This window comes from Octopus sinensis, linkage group LG16, assembly GCF_006345805.1.
Source record: "Octopus sinensis linkage group LG16, ASM634580v1, whole genome shotgun sequence".
NCBI lineage: Eukaryota > Metazoa > Mollusca > Cephalopoda > Octopoda > Octopodidae > Octopus > Octopus sinensis.
The window spans coordinates 41,402,449-41,417,963 of NC_043012.1; the positions used below are offsets into that span (position 1 = coordinate 41,402,449).

The 15,515-nt window shown below is 33.0% G+C and overlaps 1 protein-coding gene across 50 annotated transcripts in view; it reads right to left on the bottom strand.

Moving 5' to 3' along the window:
- Positions 1-14,415, bottom strand: part of LOC115220458 (protein PRQFV-amide-like) — a 33,125-nt gene extending 18,710 nt beyond the window's left edge. Inside the window, exons 1-11 of one of the 50 annotated variants that reach the window (XM_036510030.1) lie at positions 14,292-14,415; positions 9,809-9,963; positions 7,983-9,778; positions 7,654-7,715; positions 7,503-7,602; positions 7,201-7,451; positions 7,045-7,149; positions 6,748-6,936; positions 6,424-6,666; positions 5,992-6,288; positions 4,737-5,853 (exon numbers count right to left, since the gene is read on the bottom strand). In XM_036510030.1, coding sequence (XP_036365923.1) covers positions 4,793-5,853; positions 5,992-6,288; positions 6,424-6,666; positions 6,748-6,936; positions 7,045-7,149; positions 7,201-7,451; positions 7,503-7,602; positions 7,654-7,715; positions 7,983-9,778; positions 9,809-9,963; positions 14,292-14,373 — 4,341 coding nt within the window. In that variant the 5' untranslated portion in view covers positions 14,374-14,415 and the 3' untranslated portion in view covers positions 4,737-4,792. The other 49 variants (XM_036510035.1, XM_036510047.1, XM_036510056.1 and 46 more) reach the window with 49 other exon arrangements.
- Between the last annotated feature and the right edge of the window lie 1,100 nt (positions 14,416-15,515).

The following is a 15,515-nucleotide window of genomic DNA, read 5'->3' on the forward strand; positions in this document are numbered from 1 at the left end:
CGTGTGATAAAAGACACAAACAAGTACATATGCTAGCAGTGTATATCTAATAATATTTATGGCTATACTTTTGCACTCCTTTATAAAAAAAGTGTCGTTATGGATAATAATAATAATTTCACTTTGCAAGAAAGTTCGTTGACTTCATTCATAACTACGTCTTTCTTTTGTTTTAGTTGTTACTGTCATTGGTTTCAGGATACTTGAAAGATATTAAAATACGCGATATGTTTATAAACATTAACCCTCATGCTATATTATGAATAAGGTTTTTGAAAGAATTTTTACTCCACTTCAACTCATTAAATTTAAATTAAACTAATTAAAAAATTTCCAGTCAACATTGAAATTAAGAATCTTTGTTATATTAGAAATACTTTACCGCTATCAAAAGTTGTTCACATTTATTCATTCTATGCAGGTTTCCTTACCATATAGAATGATAAATGCCATTTTATATACAATATACCAATATACATAGAGTTTGAACTATGTCCATACTAAATACGAAATAATTTTGCTAATATATATATATATATCTGTGTATATATAGATATATACATATAGGTGTATATTTATTATATAGGTGTATACATACGTGCTTATACATATATATATATATATATATATATATATATATACTTACATATATGTATACACATATAGGTATATACATGTATATATATATACTTGTATATATATATATAATATATATATATATATCTTTGAAAGAAGGTTTGAAAATGCAATTTTAAAGTTGTTTATTCACTTGACCGGTTTCACTTTTTAGAAAAAAGTCAAAAATAAAATGTAAAGCTTTGTTGTGTTAAGTACTTAACACAACAAAGCTTTACATTTTATTTTTGACTTTTTTCTAAAAAGTGAAACCGGTCAAGTGAATAAACAACTTTAAAATTGCATTTTCACTTTCCATTGTACTCTATCTTATCGGTTAATCTTCTACTTGTCTATGAGCTGGTTATTATTATTATTATTATTATTATTATTATTATTATTATTATTATTATTATTATTATTATTACTCCACCTGTATTTCTATAACTTACATCTCACATTCGTTATTGTATGTATCATAGTGTCATCTATGTACTTCACGTCGCTAAAGATTTGTGTCATTCTGTCTATCTATCGACCTGCCAATATATATATATATATATATATATATATATATATATATGTGTGTGTGTGTGTGTGTGTGTGTGTGTGTGTGTGTATGTATATATAATGCATACACACACACATATATATATACACATAAATATATATATATATATATATACATATGTATATTTATGTTTGTATGTGTGAAACTTTGTGAATTACTTATATCTGTTTAGGTGTATTTGTTACACTTATTTAGTATCGAAATTGGGTTTCGGTGAATCAATGCTTCAGATACAATAAATAATTCATATTTTCTCCAACTATTTCAAAAGAAATCATTTCATTTCAGTTTTAATATTTAAAAAAAGAATATGTGTTGTTTGCTAAAAAAAAACCAAAAAACTAATAGTTCCATTGATTTCGTTGCCGTTTTATGCAATGTTTTTCGTTGTCACACTGACGATCGTGGGAAACTTATGAGTTCTCGTTTCTGTTGTTACTGGAATTAATAGTTTCGTTTGTTTCTTGTTAGGATCGAATAGTTCCTATGATGTTCGTCAGCAAGGTGTGGTGATGTGGAGAGGGAGTGGAGAAACTTATTTAAATACACTAAATTGCATCTTCTCACTTGTTTCGTTTCCTTTTTTAATATCTGTAAATATTTTATATTTTCTTAGATATTGTTTACATAAACTGGTTTTTGTTGGTTTGGGTTGTTACTGTTGCTGTTATTGTTGCTGTTGTTGTTGTTGTTGTTGTTGTTAATATCTGAGGTAATGTTTTTTGACATGGAGGTTATGAACTTTTTTTTTGTAGTTTAATTGTACATTGATATTTAAATATGCAATGAAAAAAATATGGAAAAAAATTTGTTTACTTTTAGTATTCTAATGTCTTCTGTGATGATTTCGAAAAACTAATCTAATCAATGCTGAATGGCTTTTGAAGAATATTCAAACACATAAACACACACACACACACGAGCACAACAATACACAGGCGCATATATACTAGTTATATATATATAAATATATGCATGTATATGTATACATAATAAATAAATATATAAATACATATATACACATATATCTATATTTTCGTCTCTCTCTATATATATATACAAATATATATATATATATATATGCATACATATATATATATATGCATAGATATATATATATGCATACATATATATATATGCATACATATATATATATATATATGCATACATATATATATATAAGCACTTGTATAACTGCGCACTAAACCTGTTTACAAGTGCACTTGTGTCCGTATATATACTCGAACATGTGTGTATTTGTGCTTATAAAATATTTTCGTGTACGTCTGTATCACTAACAACAGTATCATTATGTATTCCATCTCCCGGGTATTTTATAAATACTCAATGTTTATGTCTACTTCTGGAGTAATGTCAGTCGGTTAATTACGGTTGTAATATCTATATAGATTAGCATCTTTTTAAAAACACTTTTTTCTCGATGTGTTTTATTTTCTGTTATTTCTTTTATTATACTTTATTTCAGAATGTAGGAAAGAAAACGTTTCAATAAGGATGTTTGTTCTATAAAAAAATCTTTGAAAAAACTAACTTTATACGAATTTAAAAAAATATGATCATTTGTGTATCGTAAGAGGATCGGGGTTAATATTTCGTAGGTGAAATATTGATGAGTATTATTGTTATTGTTGTTTTTGTTTGTTTATTTTTTTTATCTGGTACGAAGTAATGTTTGGAGCGGAGAGGATTTCTGCTCTCAACGTTATATTTTATTATTAAATCGGACGAAGATTCGAAGGAAATTACAACGATGGAAAAAATGCCTTGCAGTATTTCTTGTTTCACTTTATATTTTGTGTTCAAATCCCAACGAGATCAGTTACGATTTTTATCCCCTCTAGAATTGATAAAATAAAGTCTCAACTTAAAACTAAGGTTCATAATTGCAGGCCGTGTGCGTTATTTATTATTATTATTATTATTATTATTATTATTATTATTATTATTATTATTATTATTATTATTATTATTATTATTATTATTATTATAATAATAATAATAATAATAATAATAATAATAATAATAATAATAATAATAATAATAATGAGTGAAAGAGCAGCGCATGCCATCAAAGTGATACTGGGGTACAATTATACGAAGCCCAATATACTCATCATGACTACCCGTCTGATAAGGGTACACCAGGCACATGCATAACAACCACATATGCGTGACATGCTAATCTTATAGCGCATGGCATTGCAGGTGGGCCCAGTTACACTTGTTTTCATGTTGAGTAGCCCATCCCGTTCAAAAGCTCCCTGAATAAGGTTTGTTTAAGGATGATGAACGAAACACCCATGTTTCCAGTGGTGTATTATTCAAAATTCCTCTCAACACATGGCTATGATGGTCCCCCATTACTTCTGCTCGTGATCAGAGATGCACATATCATCAGCCACCAACTGGTTAAAGTCAAACAACTGACAAGCAAATCTGTGGCATTGAGCAGAATATTTGCTGTCGCCCATCTTTTATACCAAGACAAAGCAATGTACATGATAACACTTCCAATCAGTTAAGATCAGAAGCCATGAGAACCACTGTCTGGTACTGCATCAGGGCATTTATGGTATTGCATCAGCGCTTTCATATTGCATTATTATTATTGGTGGTGGTGGTGGTGGTGGTGATTTTTTCGTTGTTTTTGTTGTTGCTGTTGTTGATGTTGATGTTGTTGTTGTTGTTGTTGTTGTTGTTGTTGTTGTTGTTGTTGTTGTTGTTGTTGATGTTGTTGATGTAGTTGTTGCCCTGTGCTAAATTCGCTTTTTATCTTTGAATCTGAACTTCGGCTCGAAAGAGTCGAGGCTATATGTTGCAAAACGTTTGTTCGATAAGTGTAACATTTGTACAAAATCACCATTGTATTTTACGAAAAAGAGATATATTGATTTCTAACGAGAAAAGTAAGTCTGATCGAGTAAATCGATCTAATACTTGAATGAAACTTTGTTTTATCGAACTTCACGATAAACAATATTTATGTTGTAGTTTCATATTTGTATGACTACAAAATTATTTCGTTTGTAAATATCAGGTTTATACAGTAAAATATGTGCAAACTATATCTTTGTTGAATGTGAGAGTGATACCTGACATGATCACAAGACCAGAACATTTTAGGGAAGGGATTTACCGATGAAACCGGCCTGATACTTGATTGACACTCTGTCATCTACCCGGGATGCAATTTGGCCTTAAGGGGATTTGAACTCAGAATGTAGAGATAAACTAAATACTGCCATTCATTTGGCACTCAACTATTTCTGTCAATTTACCAAAATGTTGTTAAATATAGTAAGAAACCGTCTGACAATATAATATAAAGTTTAATTATTTATAAAGCTATTTAAATGTATATTCCTGGAATTATTAGTTATGAGTTGGGGATAAGACGTTTGTTTGATTGTTTGAAGAGATATTAAAAAAATTTTCTGCTGTTGATGTTGTTGTTTTGCTGTTAGCATTTTATGGAATATTTCATCAATTAAAATTTCAAAAGCTTAAGGACAAAAGCACGTAGACTTGCCTGCATTGGATCGACCAGGGCTATTCATTGTGAAATTCATTTTGATGAAGCTGTTTTCATCGCACTGGAATTTCAACGTCTCTCAGATCAGTTTTATCACCATGATTGTCTTCTTTCGCTGTTGAACTCATTAATCTTTGAGAATTCTCAATGGCATCACCAGAATGTGACAATGTGTCAGCATGTTTTTCGTACGGGTTCTCGATTTTTCCTTTATTAACACGTACAGCGTTAATTTTTCCTTCTTTGAACTTATGTGAAGAGGGTTGTGACGAAGATCTTCGCGATATCACTTTGGATGTGAGATCGGTTTTACTCAACCCTAGTGAATTCTGTTCTCCATAATCAGTTCTATTTGTGTCTTTAAAATTATTAATGCTATCACTTTTCATCGGTAAAGTATATAAAACATTTAACGGCATATGAAGATTTTTTTTAGATAATTTCTTAGAGGGCTTAACTGAATTTGAGGGATTATGGGCATTTGGTAACTCTATGACTGGGGACGATGGATCTTGAATTCCTAAATACCGTTTTACTAACATTGTATGGCTGAAGTTCCGTTTATGTAGAGAAATCGTATTAGAAGGTTTTGCTGCCGTACGTTTAAACTTTTGGCGCCTTTTAGCAGCAAACTTACGATTAGCAGTTAAGTAATTTCTACCTACAATTCGTTTACCAACAAATAAGGGATCCTCATCTCGTTTATCTGATAACAAGGTATATCGACTCTGGGGATATTTAATTGTTTTACTTACAAAAGAAGGCCCTGGATATCGCTTAATCCCAAGTAAAAAATTTGACCGCGAACGCGAAATTTTATCTGCAGAAGATTCTTCATTTCTTCTAAAAATAGGTTTATTTCTAGTTACAGATTCTAACTCCCGTTTGTCCTTAGATACTTGATGATCGACTTTTAGAGAATTTTTGTTGTGTGTAACTAAATTCATAAGGCGCAATTTTCGTTTTCTTACAAGACCAGGATTGTACTTTGACTTACCTATAACATATTGGTAAGGTCTATTTCCAGAATGGGTCCCACTAAACCCTCCTTTACTGAGTAATTCTGTGATGTGCTCACGTTTGCCAACGAACAAAGGATTTTTCTCTCGTTTACCAGAAAACATAGCATCTCTCTCTCTTTTACCGACAAACATGGGATCCTCTCGTTTACCGACAAACACTGGATCTTCTCTTTTACCTATAAACATGGGATCCTCTCTTTTACCGACAAACATAAGATGTTCTCTTTTACCAACAAACATAGGGTTTTCTCTTTTACCCACAAACATAGGATCTTCTCTTTTACCGTCAAACAAGGGATCATCTCTTTTACCAACAAACATAGGATTTTCTCTTTTACCGACAAACATAGGCTCTTCTCTTTTACCTATAAACATGGGATCTTCTCTTTTACCGACAAACATGGGATCTTCTCTTTTACCGATGAACATGGGATCTTCTCTTTTACCAACAAACATGGGATCTTCTCTTTTACCGACAAACATAGGCTCTTCTCTTTTACCGATGAACATGGGATCTTCTCTTTTACCTATAAACATGGGATCCTTTCTTTTACCGACAAACATAGGCTCTTCTCTTTTACCTATAAACATGGGATCTTCTCTTTTACCGATGAACATGGGATCTTCTCTTTTAACAACAAACATGGGATCTTCTCTTTTACCGACAAACATGGGGTCTTCTCTTTTACCGATGAACATAGGATCCTCTCTTTTACCTACAAACATAGGATCTTCTCTTTTACCGACAAACATGGGATCTTCTCTTTTACCAACAAACATGGGATCTTCTCTTTTACCAACAAACATAGGCTCTTCTCTTTTACCAACAAACATGGGATCTTCTCTTTTACCGACAAACATAGGTTCTTGTCTTTTACCGATGAACATAGGATCTTCTCTTTTACCTATAAACACGGGATCCTCTCTGTTACCGACAAACTTGGGATCTTCTCTTTTACCGACAAACACGGGATCTTCTCCTTTACCGACAAACATAGGCTCTTCTCTTTTACCGATGAACATGGGATCTTCTCTTTTACCAACAAACATAGGATCTTCTCTTTTACCTATAAACATTGGATCTTCTCTTTTACCGACAAACATGGGATCTTCTCTTTTACCGACAAACATGGGATCTTCTCTTTTACCGACAAACATGGGATCTTCTCTTTTACCTATAAACATGGGATCTTCTTTTTTACCGATGAACATTGGATCTTCCCTTTTACCAACAAACATGGGATCTTCTTTTTTACCAATGAACATAGGATCTTCTCTTTTGCCAACGAACATAGGATCTTCTCTTTTACCGACAAACATAGGATCTCTTTTACCAACGAACATAGGATCTTCTTTTTTACCGACAAACATGGGATCTTCTCTTTTACCTATAAACATAGGATCTTCTCTTTTACCGACAAACATAGGATCTCTTTTACCAACGAACATAGGATCTTCTTTTTTACCGATAAACATAGGATCTTCTCTTTTACCAACAAACATGGGATCTTCTCTTTTACCAACAAACATGGGATCTTCTCTTTTACCAACGAACATAGGATCTTCTTTTTTACCGATGAACATGGGATCTTCTCTTTTACCCACAAACATGGGATCCTCTCTTTTACCGACAAACATGGGATCTTCTTTTTTACCGATGAACATAGGATCTTCTCTTTTACCGACAAACATGGGATCTCTTTTACCAACAAACATAGGCTCTTCTCTTTTACCGACAAACATGGGGTCTTCTCTTTTACCGATGAACATAGGTTCCTCTCTTTTACCTACAAACATAGGATCTTCTCTTTTACCTATAAACATGGGATCTTCTCTTTTACCTATAAACATGGGATCTTCTCTTTTACCGACAAACATGGGATCTCTTTTACCAACAAACATAGGCTCTTCTCTTTTACCGACAAACATGGGGTCTTCTCTTTTACCGATGAACATAGGTTCCTCTCTTTTACCTACAAACATAGGATCTTCTCTTTTACCTATAAACATGGGATCTTCTCTTTTACCTATAAACATGGGATCTTCTCTTTTACCGACAAACATGGGATCTTCTCTTTTACCGACAAACATGGGATCTTCTCTTTTACCGACAAACATAGGATCTTCTCTTTTACCGACAATCATGGGATCTCTTTTACCGACAAACATGGGGGCTTCTCTTTTACCGATGAACATAGGATCCTCTCTTTTACCTACAAACATAGGATCTTCTCTTTTACCGACAAACATAGGATCTTCTCTTTTACCAACAAACATAGGATCTTCTCTTTTACCGACAAACATCGGATCTTCTCTCTTACCAACAAACATGGGATCTCTTCTTTTACCGACAAACATCGGATCTTCTCGTTTACCAACAAACATAGGCTCTTTCTCTCGTTTACCAACAAACATATGACTTTCTCTTTTACCGACAAACATGGGATCTTCCCCTCGTTTACCCACGAACATAGGATCCACCCCTCGTTTGCCAACGAATACAGGATCTTCCTCTCGTTTACCGACAAACACTGGATCCTCCTCTCGTCTACCGATAAACATAGGATCTTCTCGTTTCCTGACAAACATAGGGTTCTTCTCTCGTTTACCCACAAACATTGGATCGTCTCGTTTACCTACAAACCTAGGATTTCTTTTACCGACAAACATAGGCTCTTTCCCCCGTTTACCGATAAACATTGGATCTTCACGTTTACCAACAATCATAGGCTCTTTCTCTCTTTTACCAACAAACATTGGATCTTCATCACGTTTACCAACAAACATAGGTTCTTTCCCCCGTTTCCCGACAAACATAGGATCTTCTCGTTTACCGACAAACACAGGATCATCCTCTCGTTTTCCAACAAACATGGGATTTTCCTCACGTTTACCGACAAACATTGGATCCTGCTCTCTTTTACGACCAAATACAGTCTCCCTGGAAAATGGTGCAACGAAAGCTGAGGGAAATGACGCCGGCTTTTGTTTTCCCGTTAAAAACGTATCGTTATTTCGTAAAGAACGAAATATTAGATCCGGTTCATGTATATTAGTGTATACAGATCTTGAATTTCGCTTTCTGGGAAATAAGGGATGATCGTTTTGTCGTTTGCCTGCCGATACAGAATCATAATGAACTCGTTTGCTTATAATAATGGGATCATCTGGTTTGTTTAAAAACGTGTGATCCGGATATTGTTTTCCTCCAAATAAGGGCTCACCATGGAATGGTTTGCCTGTATATATTACATTATCATCGTATATGGGATCGCCTGGCTTGTTTGATATGTCCTGGTCAAGATAATCATGTGTAGGTAACTGATTAATATAACCTCTTTTTCCTACAAATAAGGGGTCATCATCTCGTTTGCCTACAAAAAGAGGATCATCATCTCGTTTGCCTACAAATAAAGGAGTTTCTAGCTTTTGGTCATGATAATTCTGTTTTCTTCTAAATAATGGAACTTGTATACTTGCTAACAAGGGATTTTCCTCCGTACGTCGTTTGTTTACAAATAACCGATGGAGTGAATTCTCAACGGAGAGAGGGTATTCACTCCTTTTGCCTACAAACATGGGATCTTCGTCCCTTTTACCTACAAACATGGGATCTGGATTTCGTTTACCAACAAAAAAGGGATCTGAATCTCGTTTACCAACAAAAAAGGGGTCTGGATCTCGTTTACCTACAAAAAGGGGGTCTGAATCTCGTTTGCCTAGAAAAAAGGGTTCTGAATGTCGTTTACCTACAAAAAACGGATCTGGGTCTCGTTTACCAACAAAGAAAGGGTCTGGGTCTCTTTTACCTACAGAAAAAGGGTCAGGATTTCTCTTCCTTATATATAAAGTGTTTGGATCCCTTTTACCAACGAAGATGGGGTCTGGATCCCGTTTACCGACAAATGAAGTGTCTGGATCCTTTTTACCTACAAAGAATGGATCTGGAACCCGTCTACCAACAAAAAGGTGGTCCCGACCCCGTTTTCCTACAAAAAAAGGATCTTGATCCCTTTTCCCCACAAAAAATGGATCTAGGTCCCGTTTTCCCACAAAAAATGGATCTGGGTCCCGTTTTCCTACAAAAAAAGGATCTGGATCCCTTTTATCTATAAACATGGGGTCTGGATCTCGTTTATCAACATATAAATGATGTTCGTCGTTCCGATTACCTAACAACATTGTGTCCGGATCCTGTTTATCTGCAAAGAAAGTGTGGAGAATTTTCGTATTAGCTGATTTCATACCATTACCTTCTTTATATTATCCTTAATTAATCTAGAATATTTCATATTTTTGTTGATATTCTTGTAACTAATTATATTCCCAACGTGAAACAGTAACGGAAAAATATTTATATTAACGGATCAGCTTCGACGAATGACAAGGTCTTGGCTATATTTCTTTTAAGTTCTGCCGCATCACACATTTCATTTTATACTTTCCAGCTTTTCATCGTGTGTTTACAAGTCTTGGTGCTTCGGGGATTTTGGTTGAATCTTGATATTTGTATCCCAATGCATTATCCACAAAAATTTGAGTAAAATTCTTTGTTAAAAGCATTTTTTCTTAGATCTTTAGCCAGGGAAAAAAGTGGTTTCATATGTGCTACTACGTGAAGCATTTAAGCAGAATGCAATAGCTGATTCCCTAATGTAGACTCTGTAACCATTCTAATTGCTATGATGCTATGGATTTAAAGGCATTAAATAATCTGCGATATTACTTTTGATAAATATATTTGGAATTCCGTGATTATAACTTGTGATATAGTATTGTCTATTACTTTGCACTTACGTTTATTGTAGAAAAGAAAATGTTCTTCGCTATAGTTTGAAATGCTTGTCAAGTCGATCTATTATTTTCCCAGTGTTCTTTAGTTATATTTCGAATGAGAACATTGTGACAACTATGCCTGTAAACACGAAAAGGATGAGAGATTCCTGCACCTAAGACATCTGTACTAGTATGGTATTTAGGTTCTCCAAATGGATTGTATATTTGAACATTGCAAGTCATTTGTAAGGAGGCTATCCATTTAAAACAAGGTTTTTTTTCTTTAAAAGGACAAATGGAGAAAAAATTTGAATAAATTTGAAATTGCTATCTTGAGTCGCTGAAACGAATTGTGGAACGAATTTGGATATTGAATCCTATTAGCTAAGAATCTATCCTAAGAGCTGGCTGCCAGCAGATTTAATTTGATGTTATTGGACATTCCTGAAACATTATTACCATTTGATCCACTCGTATGATGCATTTCAGTTGCACCATTTAACGTTGTTTGGAACGATTGTCACTTACCATTATTGAAAATTCCCTATAACCTGATATGCCATTCACTGACATTTCTGACGAAAAAAGGGAGAGCGGTAGTTTACCTCTTCCTCTCTAGATGAAATTTTAAATGCTCAGACTAAATTAAATCGCTAGTAATTTTCTGCGAGAAATGTTTTTCCCGCGAGCTTTTCTATCTATATCAGGAATATTAGCGAATCTCTAGTGTACACACCAATTTCACTTACCGATTAATACAAATTGTATACCTTTACGTCTGAAAGTATTCCAAATTTTAAGATCAAGCAGTTTAGCTAAGGTTTCAGTAGCATTGTGCCAAATTCTCGGGTCCAACATTTCCAAATTATTCTTACCTAAAAATTCCATTGGACGCTTATCAAAGTAATCCAATTTTCTTTTTCCCAAAAATTCCATGGGGCGCTTTCCTAGGAATTCCATACCTCTTTTTCCAAGGAACTCCATTGGGCGTTTACCTAAAAATTCCATTGATCGTTTTCCAAGAAATTCCATTGGTCTTTTCCCTAAGAATTCCATACGCCTTTTTCCCAAGAATTCCATCCGTCTTTTACCCAAGAATTCCATTCTTCTTTTATCATCTAAATCATCTGCTCTCTTTCCCAAGAATTCCATAGGACGTTTCCCCAAAAATTCCATAGGGCGTTTACCCAAAAATTCCATCGGTCTTTTTCCTAAGAATTCCATTGGTCTTTTTCCTAAGAATTCCATCGGTCTTTTGCCAAGGAATTCCATCGGCCGTTTACCAAGAAATTCCATTGGTCTTTTACCGAGAAATTCCATCGGCCTCTTTTCAAGACCCTCATCTTCGTCATCAGTATAGGCAATGAAAGGATCATTCATTACCGATTCATCTGGTAGCGCTACTTCACCATTATCTTGCGTATGACCACTAGGGATGTTCAAATAGGAACTGCCTACAAGTGGCTTCATAACTGTGTCCTTCACTGCGTTTTTCACAGACTCTGAATCAGCGGCATTGTAATCTAGAAATACAAAGAAACACAACAAATCAACACAAGACATCCACACTACACCATAAATACCGGAGGAAACAGCAGCATCCACAGCATCAGCGGCAACAGCAGCAGCAGAAAGAGCAAAATTAGTAACCAGTCATACAAAACTTAGCAAAACCTTAAACATTCTCTCCTCCATTTTATCTTTAATTCTACATGTCCTCTTTGTACGCGGGCGTGCGCATGTGTGCGTGTGTGTGTGTGTTTATGTTTGTAATGTAAATTTGTATATAACAGATTCCTCGAAAATAATCTGACTAAAATGTCCAGTTAAAACATGGCGACGTAGAAATCAATAACGTGCAGAAATGTTTGTCTGACGATACGGATGTTCATTAGATCTGCTTGAAGCTACGAGTTTGGTTTTCAGTTGAATGAATTAAATTACTTATATCCAGCCCATGCTACTCAGTACTTTCCTACTTTCATCCCGTTCGTTTGTATACTTATATTCATGTGTATATACATGTATATATATATATATATATATATATATATATATATATATATATATATATATATATATATATATATATATAATATATATATATATATATATATACCAAATTTAGAGGACTGACCACTAAAACAATGGACAGCCTATATACTAGATATAGACTTTTACATTTTGTTTTTTTGCTGAACATTTTCTTGCGAACACATTCTTCGTGGAAAATGGCGATTTCGACGTCTATATCTAGCATATAAGGTGTCCATTTTTTTAGTGGTCAGTCCTCTAAATTTTGTAAGTAAAAAAAATTTTAATCTTCGGAATTTTTTAAAATATGCTAGGCCACTGGTTTTGATTGATTAATATCCATTTCTACCCTTATTTAATTATATATATATAGATAGATATGAGTGTTTGTGTGTGTGTGAGTATCTGTGTGTTAATGAATACTTTTCTACTTTCCTAATATGTATTTATGTATATATACATACACACACACACACACACATATATATATATATATATAAAGGCTGGATATAAGTAATATATATAAAGGTGTGCTCGTGTGTGTGTGTGTGTGTGTGTGTGTGTGTGTGTGTCTGTGTGTGCGTGTGTGTATGTACGTGAACGAAATGAGAAATAAGGAAAGATTCGAAAATTGAAGGAAGTTTATTGAAACTTTACATTTCGGGTGCAAAGGCCCATCTTCACAGGATTACACTAAAGGTAATATGTATCTACATAGACCCTGCCATACTGGAAAGTCCGCTGCTTGTGCTGGTAGCAGTAGCTCCTCAAATCCTGCTGTAGCTGGGAAGGCAGATGTGGCGCATTCTGCATGATTACAACTTTTCCTTATTCTTCATTTCACTCATTATTCTATGTCTGTAAAAATTCTGTCATAAAACTGTGTATGTTTGTGTGTGTAATTGAGTGGGTGTGTATTTAATTAGATGATATATATTTTATAAAAACACACATACAACACGCATGTATCTATATACGTACACATAGATAAACACATAACGCGACACAGGAAATATTTTATCCAGGCTCACAGATTCATGCAGAAATAATATGAATATCTATGTATGTATTTAGCTACATATGTGTTTGTATGTATAGATGTATGTATGTATGTATCTATCTATCTAACTCTGTATGTATGTATCTATCAATCTATCTATCCATCTATCTATCTATCTGTCTATCTATCTATCTATCTATCTATCTATCTATCTATCTATATATATTATATATATGTGTATATAAATATATATATATATATATATATATATATATATATATATACATAATAACATACATACATTCATGTGTATGCACGTATGTATGTATTCCAAGAAGGCACGGTACCAATGACGGTCTGTTCTACTTTTGCTTGTAGTAAATAAAAACATTCCTGAGATTTTCAATATTTTGTTTTGTTAGAAGTAATTGCTGAGTATGTAGTGTGGTAATTTCGGCCGTATCTCGAAATATCACATCCATCTCTCACTCGTACACACACAGCAGCTATCATATTCTCACATATGTGCAACAGAGCATATACATACACATATATATATGTGTGTATAGAAAACAACCGTTGGGTGTAGAAAACAACCGTTGCTTTCGTATATACACCTTCACATAGTTACACACGCAAACATCTATAAGTAAATATGTGAGTGTGTCAGAGATATATTAAGGAACTATATGGACAGAGAATCGCTTTGAAATTACATACCGATGAGATGCCCATTCTTGACCTGTCCCCAAACTGAGGCAGATAGAATTACCACAATGTACACAGACAAGTAGATCCTCATTTCTAATGTAATTTGCTGCTTGAAGCTTCTGCAATAAAAGAAAACAAAGACAAGGTAAGTAAATTCATCAATTTCTCAAGTCTATATGTGTATATATATATATATATATATTTATGTATGTATGTATATATATATATATATATATATATATATATATATATATATATATATATATATGTAAATATATGTATGTATATATGTATATACGTATACATACATATATATATATATGTATATATTATATATGTATATGTATATCTATATATATATAGTGAATATATAAATAATTCCAGAAGATTGATAGAGAGAATGAGAGAGAGAGAGAAAGAGAGAAAGAGAGAGATGAAATGCTCATTGTATAATAAATATGAAAAGTAATATGTTAAATCTCATGTTCGAAATAATCAACGAGTGTATATATACATACACACATACACACATTCATATATACATATATATACACACACATTCATACATGTATATTTACCTATATGTGTGTATGTATGTTTATATGTATGAATATATACATATAAACATACATACACACATATAGGTAAATATACATGTATGAATGTGTGTGTATATATATGTATATATGAATGTGTGCATGTGTGTATGTATATATATGTATATATATATGTAGATATATATATATATATATGTATATATATATATATATATATATATATATATATATATATATATATATATAATTTTAAAAGAGGATAAAATCTTTATACGAATTTATCAAGTAGTTAGCGTGAAAAACCTCATAAGGGAAAATTTATTAATTAATCTCTTTAAATATATATATATATATAATATATATATATATATATATATATATATATATATATTATATATATAATATATATATATACATATATATGAATCGGCTTCATTACGCAATATTTTAATAAGGAAAAGCAATAGAAAACTCCAGCTGTCACAAGTATTTTCTCACAATCAACTTTTATTTCCTGTTTTACAAGTGTTCAAGGTGGCCACCACCTGCAACACGGGCAACATCAATGCGATAAGAGAATTCCTCCCAGACGCGTATCAGCATTTCAAAAACAATTTCATTGTGGAAGTAAAAAATAAATTTGCGTTGTTTGAGGCGATTGCAGAAGATATTGACA